Here is a 16,483-nt window from a genome sequence, read left to right as displayed (position 1 = left end):
CGTTTTACTTGTCTTTACTACACTTGGATCTGGAAGAGTTGTTATTTAAATCATGTTCTGAATGGTGTCAGGGATAAGCCAATGAAACGGTCTGTTACGGCGAGCTTTAGGCGTGTTTTTCACAGAACTGTGGGTAATCCACTAGTAACATCAATGCTGATTGGTTAATCAAATGTCTGACGTCATAGGGTCATAAGTCGGTCTTTTGACCCCCTGACGTGACCTATTGCTATAACTTGTCAGATGTTCATGTAGTGTAGGCGCTATCGAAAGTGTAAAAAAACAAAACGAAATATAGATCTGTATTTTAATCAGATTGGTCGCATGTCCAATCTTGTGGGTTTTCTACAGGTCCATCAGTTTCTCCCACAGCTAACTAGCTCTATGCACAAGTGAATTATTGAAGTAAAATTGAACCATGTGTTAGTCCCATAATAGCCTAATTCATGTCGACTGGATGTTAAACTCAATTTCTCTCTCTTATTGTTCAAAGTAAAACGTTTACGATTGGAATTTGTAGCTGGGAGCCACGTTTGCTCATTTAGTAAGAAATTTGATCCAGGTTTTGGCGGCGAGAGTATCAGGATTTTCCCCTTGTTAGTGGTGCAAGACGGAGGGCCTGGCAAGGGACAACATATAATTGTTCGGATGGGACGAAAAACCTAGACCCCCATGTACACATTTGCGTGCACATAAAAAAACCCAAAAAAACGTGACAGTTTTAATTCAAAATAATAGTAGCCAGTAGCTCCGTTGTCCAGGCAAAAATTCCCTCATAGTGCACTGTATGTCGTTTGGCCTTCTTCATTAGCTCAGTAAAATCAGAACTGTAGGAAGTTAAACCCCATTTAATTTTATTTCAGGGGGGTTGGATGGCCGAATGGTTAGCATGTGTGCTCTGTAACATAAGGTCTGTCATTGTCATTGAGTCAGCTGGCATGGTTTCGATTCCCTATGGTTGTACGTGACTAGGAGTAGGGTCGCCTGTCCAACCTCGTGTGTTTTCTCTGGGTCCTCCAGTTTCCTTCCACTGCTAAAGACCCCTACGTGCATGCAAATTATTGAAATAAAATTGAACCATATGTTAGTCCCGAAATGACTTAGTTTGTGTCGAGCGGACGTTAAACCCCATTTTATTTCATTTGTTTGTAGCTGTAGATGAAGATGAAGGAAGTCCAGGACCAGACGGGAAACTGATATCTTCCGATGAAAGACTTCAACAAATACAGATGAACAGATCGATGGATGAAAAACAAGATGGTAGGTCATATTTTACATTTAATTATTATGTTTCTTGATATCGTGAATCTCCTCCATTACTTCAACTAAATTGCTAGATTAGTATTGTAAGAATTACTTAAACTTCTTAGGGGATACTCAATTGAATGTTCTCTCAGTCCCCAAAATAGTGTCGGTTTAGTGAAAAGGAACATGCCGACTGAATAAACGAATGTCTCAACCAACCATGACCTCTGATGAAACATTTGATGTGTTTAATTACGTCACGATTCTACTTACCTCACCTGTTTTTCTGGGGACTGTGACAGAACTGAAGTCCGCTTCACTTCTGTCAAATTGGGACGTTCTGGACTGATGATCGAGTATCCTCTAAATGTCTGCAAAGTTTGTGTCTGTTAGTAGTTTAGAGTTATCTGCACTTAGATAAATCTGTGTCATGTGTTTGTTGAATGCTAGCTGAATTATTAATGCTTGATTTCAAACATCCACATCCCAAAAAAGAAAAATGGGAAGTGAAAGGCTAAGGTGAAAATCAAAAAATCTGATAACAGTAGATTTCTGATATTTGAACTTCACTGAGTTAACACACACACAAGTGCTGTTTGTCCAAATAAAAGTTTTATAAATTAACAAAATGGTCTGTAGTGAAGTGGAGTAACCCGATAAAGGAATTTGTTTTGATGTTTAATAATGTATATCGTGTGTAATATTTACTAATATAGAAGAGAGAAATGTAATCATGTAGTTTAATGTGTTGGTAATAAAAAAATGTTCTGGTTCTCAAACAACCCTAAAACCGAGGTCCTGTGTATACATTGGCGTGTCCATAAAGAACCCTTGGCAGTTGGAATTCAATATAAGAGTAGTTTGTAGTGATGCTTAAAGCCCCATTTCATTTCCAACATTCCTAAAAAATGGAAAAAAAAATCTGATGTCAACGGGAGCTTTTCTAATTTTTAAAAAAAAAAAAGGGGGGGGGGGCTTTTTTTATTCATGCTTTCAAGCGGTATTCCCTTACATGATTACTAATTCCTGTGATGTTATTAGGATGTAGGGAACCACAGTGGCTAAGTGGGTAAAACGCTGGCTCACTAGTCTGGAGGTCGCATGTTCGATCCCTGCATTAGCCGAGATAGTTCATCAGGATTTTCCGACATGGTTTCCCCTCTTGTCAGTGGTGCAGGATGGGACGAAAAACCAAGGTCCCGTGTATACATTGCCTTGCACATAAAAGATCCCTTGACAGTTGGAATTCGATATAAGAGTAGGCCATAGTGCCGCTGATCGGGCAAAATTTCCCTCACAGCATACTGTATGGCGTATGCCCATCTTCATTAGCCCAGTCGACGTAGAACAGTAGGACGTTAAACCCCATTTCATTTCATATCTTAGGATGTAGTTATTATTGTTCATTTGACCCAATTCAAGTGACAACCAGAATATTTTTTCATATGGCGTAATAGAATTGATTTTGTAGTATATTAGCTAGTGTAAGACTACAATTTATCAAATATTCATCAAAAAAATCTTTGTTGCTAAATACTTTTCTCTTGTTCTTCATCAAAATGTAGACAGGAGTTGTTTTTTTTATAAAATCAGGAAACAAATTCTAGAATAAATTGTAGCCTTACTAATGTACTTGTTGTTTTTATGATGTCATGTGTTTTCTGCATGGTTTGTTTGTTTTGTCTGCTTAGAATCACTAGACATGTCACATGCCAGCGATTACGTTAATGGGGAGCCAGAACAAAGTCCACAGCCAGGTATGTATTGTAACCATGGTGACGGTCACATGATCATTGATATATATATACACATATTCCTTGCTGAATGGACAAATCAGTAACTTTGTTTTCGGTGAATGATTTCTGTTAACCCCTTCAGCCATTGATCGTTATTTATATTTTTTTTCGGACTATATCTTCTTAAGACTTAATCCACGCTGAAATAAACCCATATTGATTATTTGATATTTAATTAAGAAAAATCCAAATTTCAACAATAGATAATTCTCCCAGCTTGGTGGATTCATTCAGATTAAAAAGAGGTTCATCAGACAAAATTATCCAAAATTACGTAGTTCTACTAAAATTTTTAATTCATAAGTTCTTCATTAATATTGAACGGAATTGAAACATTTTTGGACTGATATTCCTTTTAGAAATCAAAAGGACCGATAAACCAAGGTCCCATGTATGCATTGCCGTGCACGTAAAAGATCCCTTGGCAGTTGGAATTAGATATAAGAGTAGGCCATAGTGCCACTGCCCGGGCAAAATTTCCCTCATAGCACACTGTATGGCGTATGCCCGTCTTCATTAGCCCCTTCGGAGCAGAACAATAGGACTTTAAACCCCATTTCATTTCCTTTTAGAAATGCAACTTTAACAATATTCAAGTTTTCAAGGGATTCCAAATCTATCAATAGACGATCAGTGGCTTTAATAGAAACTAGTATAACACATGTGGCTCACATACTAATACAGGTTAACCCTTTAAAGCTCACCCGAAAAGCTTCATAAATTTTTAAAATAATGTCAACATATTTTAGTCTATATTTCTATAAGCAGAAGAACTGAAATGATGTTACGGCTGTTTTATTGGCGGAAAATTACGACTACTCACGTAGAATGGCGACAATTGCTAGCGTCGAATGTTACCCATTGCAGTTAACATTGACATTCGGGATTGTGTTATGTTGACATACTTGCATTATTTAAAAAACTTACGAAGCTTTCTGGTGAGCTTTATAAGCACAACGATCACCAACTACAGACACCAATAACTATTACTGAAATAAGGATGGAAATTTTACATAATTTAAATCTTAGTTCACAATAGTTTTTCCAGTGATTCATATTGGTCAAATATTGGTTGAATGAAAATTCAAAGTGATTGCACGCTTAAAGGGTTAATAATTAGAATGCTTATATTGTACGTTTTAATCAGCTTTTCTGTTTATTGTTCTGGTAATAACAACATAGGTCAGTAGAGTTAACTCCCTTTCTATTGAACAATTTCCACTAAACAGCATGACTGTGTTTTTACCAAGTCTGGGAAAAACAAGATGGCATCATGAAATTGAGGGCAGCCCTCTGAAATGCCCTATATTTTACGCATAAAATTGTGCCCTCATTATTGTTATTCTATTCAGGACCAGTTATACACCATAATTACCGTTGACACCCAAATGTTCTTGGTGTTGAGAAACAAAAATCTCTGGGCACATGTGTAAAAACACTTATATTTGTATTTATTTTATTGTGAAAATTGTCCTGACTTAGTAAAACTTGTCATGACTTGGTGAAATTCATCATGACTTAGTAAAACTTGTCATGACTTGGTGAAATTCATCATGACTTAGTAAAACTTGTCATGACTTGGTGAAAATCGTCATGACTTAGTGAAAATTGTCACTACTTGGTGGATATTGTCATGACTTGGTGAAAACCTGTCTTTTTATATAATTTAACAATAAAACCAACTGATTTTACAACTATTGTATTAGCATGTACTTATAGTATTTTGTAGTTTCTGCATGTAGTTTTCCTCCTTTAGGTTCTGAATCAGGTATTCCTTTAGAAGACAGCGTGTGTGCTGATGTGGAAACCCTACTGGACGAAATACGTACGACGCCAAGCGTGCCACCCAAACACGGACAAAATGGCGATAGAAATAAGCGTCCAGGTGATACTCGTTGATTTAACGGATGGAATCGCTTACATGCTTCTAACTTTCCTCGTTCATTTCTAATATACTTAATTAACTCTTCATCATTTTACACAGTTCATAGGTCAACAGATTTCATGTACCTAAAACACCATGGATGAAAAATGAAAAGAAGTAACAGCTATGTTTTAGTATTTTATATCTCCTAAATTCAAATTTATTTAGCTCAACTAACTAGTCCCTCCCTTTCATGAAATATAAAGCAATTACCGAGAGCATGATTTCTCTTAAAATACAACAGAAAATGGGTTGAAAAGGAAAATCAGAAGTAACAGCTATGTTTTGATATTTTATTTTTAGACTTATTAAAGCTCCTAAAATAAGATTTATTGAGCTCAACTACGAGATCCCATCTCCCCCAAATTGTAATCTCGCTCCTTTTATGATAAAACCACCCAACAGCCGATAAATATTCAGTTTAACTTGATTTTCTTTCTTTGCTATACTAATTACTTCAACAGACAATCCATTGGAAAATAGGGGATCACGGTGGCTATGTGGGTAAGATTTTCCGACATGCTTCCCCCTTGTCAGTGGTACAGGACGGAGGGCCTGACAAGAACAGCTGTCGAGTCGTTCGGATGGGACGGAAAACCGAGGTCCCGCGTACACATTGGCGTGCACGTAAAAGATCCCTTGAAAGTTGGAATTCGATATAAGATTAAGAGTAGGCCGCAGAGCTGCTGTCCGGGCAAAATTTCCCTCATAGCACACTGTATGGCATATGCCCGTCTTCATTAGCCCAGTTCGGACTAAAACGGCAGGAAAATCTAAAACTGTTATTTTGCTGGCAGATTTACCATAATAACCAGGTCATTCCATGTCACTTCACAAAAAAAAAATCTGGGATTCTTAACACTGCCATCTCATTTTCAAGCACAGCTACCATATATACCAAGTTGGGATGACCCAACCGTCATCATCATCATCATCATCATCATCATCAATAAAATATGCTTATCCTTCTTGATTACTTCAAGTTTCATCTTGGTGAAAGACTGCAGACTTATATACCACTCACTGCCAGAAATGTAGAATTTATATTTATTTAGTGGAATCACATCATATATTTCCATATATATAGAAAAGATTTAATAATTCTTGAAAATAGACTCATAAATGTGAAAAAATACCAACCGTAAAGAGGTACACGAATTATAGAGCTGACTAACAGTTCTATCGGGGTTGGTCATATTAGATGGCATGTTGAATCTGAGACAGGTCTTTCACTCCAGGGGAGTTGGATGACTGAACTGGTGTGGTTCAACTGGTGTGGTTTCGATTTCCGCGGTTGTACATGACAAGGAGTAGGGTCGCCTGTCCAACCTTGTGGGTTTTCTCCAGGTCCTCAGATTTCCTCCCACTGCTAAAGATCTCTATGCGCAAGGGAATTATCGAAATAAAATTGAACTATGTGTTAGTCCCGAAATGACGTAGTTTGTGTCGAGCGGACGTTAAACCCCATTTCTCACTCTCTCTCTCTCTTTCACTTAATGTACCTCTTATGAGGCATACAAATTGTCTGGGGATTTTGAAAATCAGCAGACACTTATGAACCGGGCTGCAATCTAAAGTTGGCCAGATTGTTCATTATTTATTCTTTAATATCTCTATAGATTGATTATAATGTGTAATTATATATTTATGTTTGTAGTGTGTATTTTAAAATGAATGTGTTTCTTATTTAATATCTTATTATCTATTCCTTTAATAATTTACCCAAAACTACAGACACTGGATTCAATATATTCAATATAATTTTGTCAGAAATAAACTGAAACTTCAAGGATAAGATCAAATAGGGTTTAATTAACATCCTAAGGAAGGTTTGGATGGTCTATTGGTCTATAGTGTCGCGCTTGGAGCTCTAGCTGCCCAGAAAAGTAGGATGTTGAACCTTAATTTCAGGAGACATACACTCTCTTTCATTAATTGTGCGAATTTGTCAGGATTGACAAGATTATATTTTTGTATTGAAGCCAGTGTAATTATATTATAGATATTGTGTATAATCTTGTTTTGTAGAATATATTGTTGTAGCATGTTTTTTTTATTTTGCGTATTTTATTTTGCATGTTTATTTAGAGTACTCTACCCCTGTCAAACGCGCAGAATCTGAACGACAACCGCATCGTGATCCTGCACGTAAGTCTGCCTTGCACCTCTTTATTTAATCACATTATTGTATTTTTAGTCAAATTTCAGTTATCTCCCTTAGATTCACTTTTTGTTAAAGATTAAGAGAGCCATTCTGCTTGTGACCTTGTCACAATTTTCCATTCAAGGGTTTTGGAATTTTGACTGGTTAAGAACCATAACGTTTTCTCTTTTGTGCGATATTATTTTTAGTCAATTTCAGTAATGTCCCTTTAATTCTCCTTGAGAGCTCTTCCGCTTGTCATGAATAATGGACGCAATGGTTTTGAAAATTTGGTTTAACAAGAGAATTACATACATATCGTTTACTAATGTCTGGGTGGTTGTGACTTATAAGATTTTGCTTAATTATCAAAGAAATGGGTCAGATTGATACAAATAAAAGAAATGACTCTTAACTTAGTAAAAGGAATGGCTCTAATTGATATAAATAATTGGAATGGCTCAAATTGATATAAATAATTGGAATGGCTCTACTATAAATAATTGGAATGGCTCAAATTGATATAAGTAATTGGAATGGCTCAAATTGATATAAATAATCGGAATGGCTCTAATTGATATAAATAATTGGAATGGCTCAAATTAATATAATAAGAATGGCTCAAATTGATAGAAAAAATTGGAATGGCTCAAATTAATATAAATAATTGGAATGGCTCAAATTGATATAAGTAATGGGAATGGCTCAAATTGATATAATTGGAATGGCTCAAATTAATATAAATAATTGGAATGGCTCAAAGTTGTATAAAAAATTGGAATGGCTCTTAATTATATATATATATATATATGAATTTTGTTTTTTCTGTGGAAAACTGATCTCCATATAATATATAAAAGTTAACTAATCTTCTATGTTCATATCTTCTGATCAGAGGTGATTCTACTTGTCAGGGTATATTCATATAATCATTCATATAAGCAGGGAATCAAAACTACGCCACTTAACTCAATGACAGTCCTTTGATCTTACGCTTGTGTTAAACCATTCGGTCACAGTCCCCCTCCGTGGTAGTTGAGCAGTCAGGGCACTTATACTTGACAAAATTAAGGATGGACTACAAAGAAGATTAGTAAACTATTGTAATATATCTTCACATCGTCAAGGTATTATAACAGGAATACAAACTCTTTTTTCGTCACTCTTTAGTCAGTGACATAGTTGCTTTGTAACAAGCACTGTCATTGGTCCACAACCTGAGATCGATAGTGACTCTGTCAGTAACCAGGTAGTCCCGGAATCGATCCTCGTGTTGACCAAGAAAGTTTCATGGTTATTTTCCACGTGGTGCAGGATGGAGATTATGACAAGAAGCGTAGACAGAAGCGCTGCTGCCTGGGCAAAATTCTCACTCTTTGTACTGCACACATAACCATGGAAATATAATTTTTAATATGTTAGTCTCAAAATGAATGATGCGTTGTGTGTGTTAAAAATGGCCGATGCATTGTGGGTGTTGAAGAGACTTTAAATTATACGTACCTTGTATGTTTTTGTAACCATGACGATGTGAAGATATAATATATATGATATTGTCACTGCATGTTTTATTGGTTGATGTGCTTTTTATCTGTATCTTTATTTAGTTTTACGTGAATTATCTGAGAAAGGTATCGGCAGATCGCAATCGGATCGCAGAGGTCGCGGTGAGTTCTAACTCGTACTCAAAACACACAATATATTTATTGTCAAACCGTTTTTGCTGAGAACAGCAGGTTTAATAGGTCTCGGGCCAACCAATTTTAATTTTTAGTTTTTTGGGGGGTCTTTATAAATAAATACCTAACGCATCTCATGAATGATGTATTGGTTAAAATTTCAGCATTCTCAGATTTAAGTTAAGAGTTTACTCAACTTTCAATCACTGTTTATGAGAAATATCTTTGATCAAGAAACACAAAACTTTGTACATAGTTTCTTATTGATATATTTGTTGAAAACAACAAAAGTTTTATAAATTGCTATATTTTAGTTAAAATACGGTAACAATGTTGAGTTAATTCTTAACTTAAATCTAAGAATGTTTTGTGAAGTGGGTCTTAGGTTTAAAATTTGGAGCTAAAAACCTTTTGATAACAGAAACCATCTACTTCTTGTTTTAAAAATTTTTTTCCCCCCTCGAAGGAAAAATTAGGAAGCCAAATTTTATTTGGGTTTCCGGAAGAACAAAAATTAAAATTGGTGAAGCCTTAACCTCTTTATTTTATTTTTTTGTCGATATTTTTAATTGTTTGTCACAAGCATGAATTTCTTTCTTCTCACATCTGTTAAGTGCACATTTATTTCTTTTTTGCACCGTTTTAAGTTTTAACTCTGTCCCTTTTTTCATATTAAATTTCTTGAAAACTTTCTCATAATCGACCGAACAAGCTGCCATATTGTTGTGAACGTAAACAATGAGGCTAAGACTGGTTTGTAAACCGTTTTTTGATTGGTTCGTAGAATCAAGCTACGATCAAGGGAAGATAATTTGAATATAGTGGGGTATAATGGAGTAGAACGGAATGAGATTACTGGGAATACCGAGGATAGGTTATGGGGTATATATGTTATAACTGCTTCTGGGGTTGTTTTGCATATGGTGGTGGTGAGGTATATAAAACTAGAGGGAGGGGAGTGCTTCATTGATTGAGGAGAATAATATTGAACTTATCTCTGGGATTCCGAGGATTGCTCTTGGTTGAGGGATAGTATTATATATCTATATATATCTGTAATGTTGAAATAAAATTATTCACAATGTACTTATAAATCAAGGGGATATTGATATTGACAAGTGAAAAAAATGTAATAATAAAATCAATAAAAAAAAAACCACAGAAAAAAGACAAATATATAACTGACAAAATAACCAGAAACCAGTGGGCTTGTACCGGATATTGAAATAACAGGTGCTTTATTTCTAGGTGTGGGCATCCATAGGTTCAAACAAATAAAAACCCATACAAACCTAAATTCACACTCTTGTTAGCTTCTAGAGTTTTTTTTCTCTGAGTCGAATACAATGGACACCCTAGAAGAAATATTTTCTTCATGTTAGGTTTTGTATTAAAAGATATAAAATTAATGATAAATGTATTTTTGTTTTATTTCCATCAGGTGAAGGAGAGAAGCCTGGTTCACCAGCTAAATCGGATACACTAAGATCAACTGACAGTGCTAGTGGGGGAGAAACACTGGAGGACAGATCCAGCAAGGAGGTACGTTTAATACGCTAGACCCTTTCATTGGCTTATCCCTCACTTCCACCAGAACGCCAGTAATACAACATCTCTTCCAGATCCTAGTGTAGTAAAGACAAGTAAAACAAAATTTTGAACTATAAAAAAAGAAATGAAATAGGATCTGTGTTTTAATCAGATAGTTTGTACACATGTATTTTCACTTCTCTATCAGAGTTGGGGAGGGGGGGGGATTTAACGTGTGCACTTTAGATCATAAGATCTGTCGGTGAGTAAGGCGCTGAGTCATTAACCAGGAAGTCCAGGGATTTGATCCCAGTGTTGGCCGAGAAAAGTTAACTGGGATATTCCGGTGTGGTTTCCCCATATCAATGGTGCAGGATGAAGGCCCCGGCAAGTACAGCGACTAGACGTTTAGATGAGATGAAAAACCGAGGTCACATATCACATAGTAGGCCAAAATTTCCCATACAGGAGGACACTGCATGTGGCGTAAGCCCATCTTCATTAGCATTAGTCCAGTTGTTGTAGATCAGTATGACATTATACCCCATTTTCATTTCATTGAATGGATGATACCATATCTAATTGAATGATACCATATTTAATTGAATGATACCATATTTAATTGAATGATACCATATTTAATTGAATGATACCATATTTTCAGGGCTCACCCACTAAGGAACAGGCATCACCGAATAAAGAGAAAGAAAAGAAGAAAAAGAAGAAGTTCCGTATGCCCAGTTTTAACAAGAAGAAGAATAAGGAGAGCAAAGAGAGCACTTTTTAAATAGAAATAAAGTAGATCTCCTTTTTCTTTAGTCTTAGAGACGATTCAAATAAATAAAATAACGTGGAATACGATGATAAATATAGAGAGACACGTACATTACGTTTTAATTGTTGCTTTCATTCGAATAAAACGCTTTTAAAATCATCTTCGTCATTTGTTATTGAGACACAGAAAATGTACTCCCGATACAGCGTGCAAATTTTGTGTTTGTATTTTTCGCGACTTCATTGAGCCTTTTTATTTTCATGTCATCTAAGTGCTTTATTAAATATTTGTAAGCGTTCTTCTGTTTTTCTAGAGAAGCGCTTACCTTGTCATTTGTAAAGTGCAAGTTTTTATCGCGTCACGTTGATTGTACGCTTAGTGGATAGTAGTCAAGGCAACAAGAGCGACCATTTTCGATTTCACCATAAATGGCATTGGTTGCCTCATCATTTAATTAAGTAAATTTGAGATAGTTATTTCATTATTCGTGTTTTTTCACAGCAAAATATGGATGAATTTGATTCGATATGAAATTATTATAATAATTATCTTTGCTGTAATGTAAATTGTTGGTTTATTTTGTTTTTATTTTATAAGTAAATGTCTTCTATGCATTTCTTTGTTCTAGCTCACATTTATCGATTACCATATAAGGGTCATCCTTGATTAAGGACAATCCTTACATTAGAAAGGTTGGCCTTTATCAATTATGGTGAAGTGTCTTGTATTAATCAGGGGTCATCTTCAAAATGTAGTCCTCAAGTGATTCAGGAACATAAGCTTACCTTAGAAGTGGCATCCTTAATTGATTGAGGCCTTCCTTTATAAGGGTTGTCCTTTCTTGATTTAAGGGCCTAGGGGTCCTTAATTTAGTTTTGTGTGATATCTGCTTGTTAAACCATATTTAATAAAAAAACAACCTTGTCATATATTCATTCTTTCACACTATAGTGAAGTGGACCATTTTATTAATTTGGCAATGTTTATATTAACCATCTTGCCAATCAGTTTTTTTAAATAATAATATGAATGTAGTCGACAAACCAGCAACAGTGTATATAAATATATCTATCTATGTAATTCACAGATTTTATTGGGAATTGATAAGAAATTTCATGATAAAACTTGAAACCATGGCCTGTGAAAAAGTCTGAAAGGGAAGTGTGAAATTTAATTAATGTTTATTGAAATAAGTTGTGATTAAATCCGTTTGTTTTAAGAAAATCATTTTCATTGGATAAAAATCAATTAAAGCACGCTCGTTGCTCAAAATTAGAAGAACTGAGAATAGAAATGGGCACAGTAACCATAGTGACCAAAAACAAGAGAGTTAAAAATGGGCTGTTTATGTAAGTTTTATCATGGTATTTATTCAGTAATTTATTAAATTTATTATTTTCATGATTCGTTGATTATTCGCCTGACATATTTATAAAATACTGTAAACAGTCTTATGGAGACTCTTCAAACTTTCGTATTTAACCCTTTTTTGTTTGTTTTTCTGACGCAATATTGTTTTATTTTATTGTCGTTAATTTGATATAAGAAGTTATTCCACTTTGGTTTAACTTTTTTTACTCTAAAAGAAAAACAAACGGCAAAATCTAAATGAAGGAATTTAAGAAGGTTTGCAGTACAAAATTTTGAGAAATTCTAAAAATAATGCAAACTGATAAAAAAAAAAAAAAAGGGATTTAAAAACATGTATTTTTGTTCTGTTCAAATAGATAAAGAAAATTCCCAGTAAAATCTGTAGAATTAGGTCCAGAAAAACACAGAATGTTTTGAGAGAAGTTTTTGGACATGTATATTGCAGTTTTGAATCAACTTAAATTTTCATAAAGTCCAAGATATATACCGGTATATAATTCATATTTCATTATTAGATTCCCTTAATGTAATTCTCACTTGTGGTGCTTCCATGCTGCGGATTTGAGTTTATCTTTGAATTTACTAAATTTTCTTAGGGCGTTCCACAAAAAGGCATAGAAACACATAGACATGGCTATCGTTAAATGCACTTTTAAAGCTAAATGTTGCATTTTACCAAACATGCTTTGAAGTTTTTTCTGAAAATCAATATTTGTAGCTTAAAAATTTTGGAAATATCTCTTTTATTCCGAGATATTTTATAAATTGTGGACAAGGACTGGTAATTGTGCATATTGTAGAGTGGATTATTAATATATGCTTAAACTTTAGTTCAAATTCATTTCTGTTTTTATTTAATGCAAAATAATTGAGTGAAACACTTTTGAAGTGGGAATTCGGGTGGAGGGTTATGGCTTGAACTTCATTATGAAGTTTTTAATTTTTAGTTTTTTTGCAATGAATTTGAATTTAAGTTTTGGTTGATTTTTCCATTTTCTGTATTATTTGGTTATCTTGTTGATTAATTTTGTCTGATTTCGATAATATTCTGTATTGAATCCGGTAATATAATTAAATCTAGTTTATGAAACGTGTATCTGAAGGTATTGTATCTCATCAAATCATATAATTCACTTTTGTACGTGTTGTGACTTGTGATGGGGGGGGGGGGTCCGATGGTTTAAATCATGTCGGTCACCGAGTGGTGGTTGATGGTTTAATAAGGTCTGTCATTGAGTCAAGTGGTGAGGTTTCCCATTGCTAAAGACCCCTACGTGCAAGCGAATTATTGAAATAAAAATTAAACCATATGTTAGTCCCGAAATGACCTAGTTTGTGTCAAGTGAATTGTTAAACCCCATTTCTCTCTCTCTCTCTGTCACTGAGTCAACTTTACTTGCTAACACCATATTTACTGTCGAAGTTGTGCACATGGTTTTAGACATGTTTAGCAACTCACCATTTTCTTACAAAAATAGGCACAAGACATAAATTATATGGAATGATGGGATACGATGCCATTTTACGTGAATTAACATCAGTATTGACTATATATATATATATACATGTATAATCGTGATATGCTCCAATCAGAAATCTTGGGTTTACATTGTCTAATTTTGAAATAAATATTTAAGATTTGAAATTTATATAATTTCTAATTTTCTTTGTTTGCTACAGATTATAATTGCCATAAGATTGGTTTTGGATTTAGATCGTCAATAAATGCAGTGTCACTGCCATATTTTCATGACCGAGTATTATCATTTGTTTGATTGAATTGAGAACTCTCCAAACCTGTTTTTTTTTTTTCAAAAAAATATAAGCATTTATTATACTGATAAACCTTAACCATTATTATTATTAACTGATGGAGTGTACTGAAAACCTTCTCATAGAAGTGTGGATGATTCGAAAAAATCGCACGATCATATCCACATTATTTAATTAACATCTTGATTAATAGTGTGGATGCTCGTAGACTGAGAGATTCATGGCGGGAACATTGATTGATAGCATTACATGCTAATTAATTTATCGTTTGTTATTTAATCATGGAAGGTTTTTGTAGACCCAAAGGATCCACACACATACACACAGTCGATCATCTCATGTGATCCATTTCTTCGCTCTTATTCTAGTATTCTCATTATTAAAGGATGGAGGTATTGTAGAACCCCAGTGTAATAGTAGAGAATAAAGATGGTAGCTGTTTTGTTTTAAATTTAATTTTTACATTTAATTATTAATAATATTAATCTTAGTTTTTTTTTTCCTTGTTTTGTTACAAACCATTTAATGTAAAATACAGCTTTTTTATTTGTAAATAATTTTTGCCGTTATATAATTATAACTTGTAATAATATTCTTAACTATGGCACTTTCTAATAATAGAGTTATCCTTCTTGCAGAGTTACCATAGTAACGTATTGAATACAGGGGAAGATAACTCTCTTGTTAAAACGAGCTATGAACATGCCCTATACATGTAGTTTTAAACCTTGCGCGACTTTATGAATTTGTTCAGCTTTTTTTAAATAAAAAAAAATGAGACATTTTTCGTCACGATTTTAGTGTAAATTTACTTATTATGTAGGTTAATGCGCAGATCTGCGAAAACGTGTCTGTTGTGGATGTTATTTTGGTCGGAAATCGGCCACGTTTTCGGAAATCTCGCGATGACGTATTAATTATATGCTATATATATATATATACCCGTGTAATCATATGTACGAGTCACGAGTTAATTTCATTGTATTACACGAATCATATTCAAATAATTTCACTTTTTTTTCTTTCTTTTTTTAAGAAAATGTTGCTTTTGGGAAAACATTTTGCATGTTTTTTATACAGCGTTATCTTAAAATTTAATAAAATAAACATTGTGCAGTAAATATTGACATTGTAATTTGCTTCCAGTTCAATAAATTAATCGTACTTGTACTTCAGAAAAAACCCCAACTTAATCTGGGTCTTGCGTCTGTTTTGCCCAATTTTGCGATATATATATATATTATATGTTACTATCGACACTTAGAGCTCAGTTCTGGTTAAAGAATAATATTTGATTCGTTTGCGTAGGAAAAAGTGCAATTCGGTTTTTAAGATGTAAATCTTAATTTATGTGGTCGGTTGTGATGTCAATTTTGTTTTTTTAAGTTAAAGGTACTTGGTAGAAAAAAAAAGAGAAAATTTGTCATAAAACAGAAAAAAGTTACCCATCATCAAAGCAACATATTTCCGAGTACATATTTTCAATTCATAAATCCTGATCAAAGGCTTGAATAATGAGATTAAAGAAATATTAGATTGCATTTTGAAATTTCATTTATTATAAATATTCTAATCCAAATGAAATTTTTTAAGTATTCTGGATAATCAAGATCGTATAGTCTAAAATATACAAGTCTTTTTGAATATTCAGTACAAAATATACTGGACTATTAATTCTGATACATGGAGGCTTTTTGTGAAACTAATTGACTTTAGATTTAGACCTGATAATCTGGACTCACCTACAATATCAATTCAATATTCCAGACAGTAAGAACTGGTTAACAGTATTTAATATCCTGGATAATCAAGTCTGGTATTATATATAGTCTAGATTACACCAGTATCTATATGTGTATTAGTCGATGAGCTGCTTGTTAATGTAGTAAAAACTCGTCCTGCTGTGTCAATAAACATGTTGTAAAAACATCACCAATATTATGCTTGTTTTATTTTATACTGACTCCATACACAGCGAGGGAGGCAAGGTGGCTCAATGAGTAAGACGTCTCACTAACCATAGGGCTCCCGTGCTCGATCCCGGGATTGTCTGAGAAGTTTCATCTGGATTTTCCGGCGTGGTTCCCCCTTGTCAGTGGTGTTCGATGGAGGGTCTGGCAAGGGACAACGTATAGTCGTTCATATGGGACGAACAACCAAGGTTCTGTGTACACATTGGCGTGGGGATCACGTGGCTAAGTGGGTAAGACGCTGGCTCGGTAGCCTGGAGGTCGGGTGTTCGATCCC

The 16,483-nt window shown here is 34.2% G+C and overlaps 1 protein-coding gene across 10 annotated transcripts in view; it reads left to right on the top strand.

Moving 5' to 3' along the window:
- The window catches only part of LOC126816159 (protein hu-li tai shao), a 59,510-nt gene extending 43,342 nt beyond the window's left edge, over positions 1 to 16,168 (top strand). For 2 of the 10 annotated variants that reach the window (XM_050542394.2, XM_050542395.2), the window contains exons 14-20: positions 1,153 to 1,260; positions 2,937 to 3,002; positions 4,798 to 4,926; positions 7,054 to 7,113; positions 8,716 to 8,775; positions 10,229 to 10,329; positions 10,982 to 16,168. In XM_050542394.2, the coding sequence (XP_050398351.1) occupies positions 1,153 to 1,260; positions 2,937 to 3,002; positions 4,798 to 4,926; positions 7,054 to 7,113; positions 8,716 to 8,775; positions 10,229 to 10,329; positions 10,982 to 11,104 (647 nt within the window). In that variant the 3' untranslated portion in view covers positions 11,105 to 16,168. The remainder of the gene's footprint in view (positions 1 to 1,152; positions 1,261 to 2,936; positions 3,003 to 4,797; positions 4,927 to 7,053; positions 7,114 to 8,715; positions 8,776 to 10,228; positions 10,330 to 10,981) is intronic. The other 8 variants (XM_050542397.2, XM_050542398.2, XM_050542396.2 and 5 more) reach the window with 8 other exon arrangements.
- Positions 16,169 to 16,483: the final 315 nt, after the last annotated feature.

The sequence above is a fragment of the Patella vulgata genome, chromosome 3 (assembly GCF_932274485.2).
Source record: "Patella vulgata chromosome 3, xgPatVulg1.2, whole genome shotgun sequence".
Classification (NCBI taxonomy): domain Eukaryota; kingdom Metazoa; phylum Mollusca; class Gastropoda; family Patellidae; genus Patella; species Patella vulgata.
The sequence above is the reverse complement of the archived record's forward strand: the minus strand, read 5'-3'. Positions and strand labels throughout refer to the sequence as shown.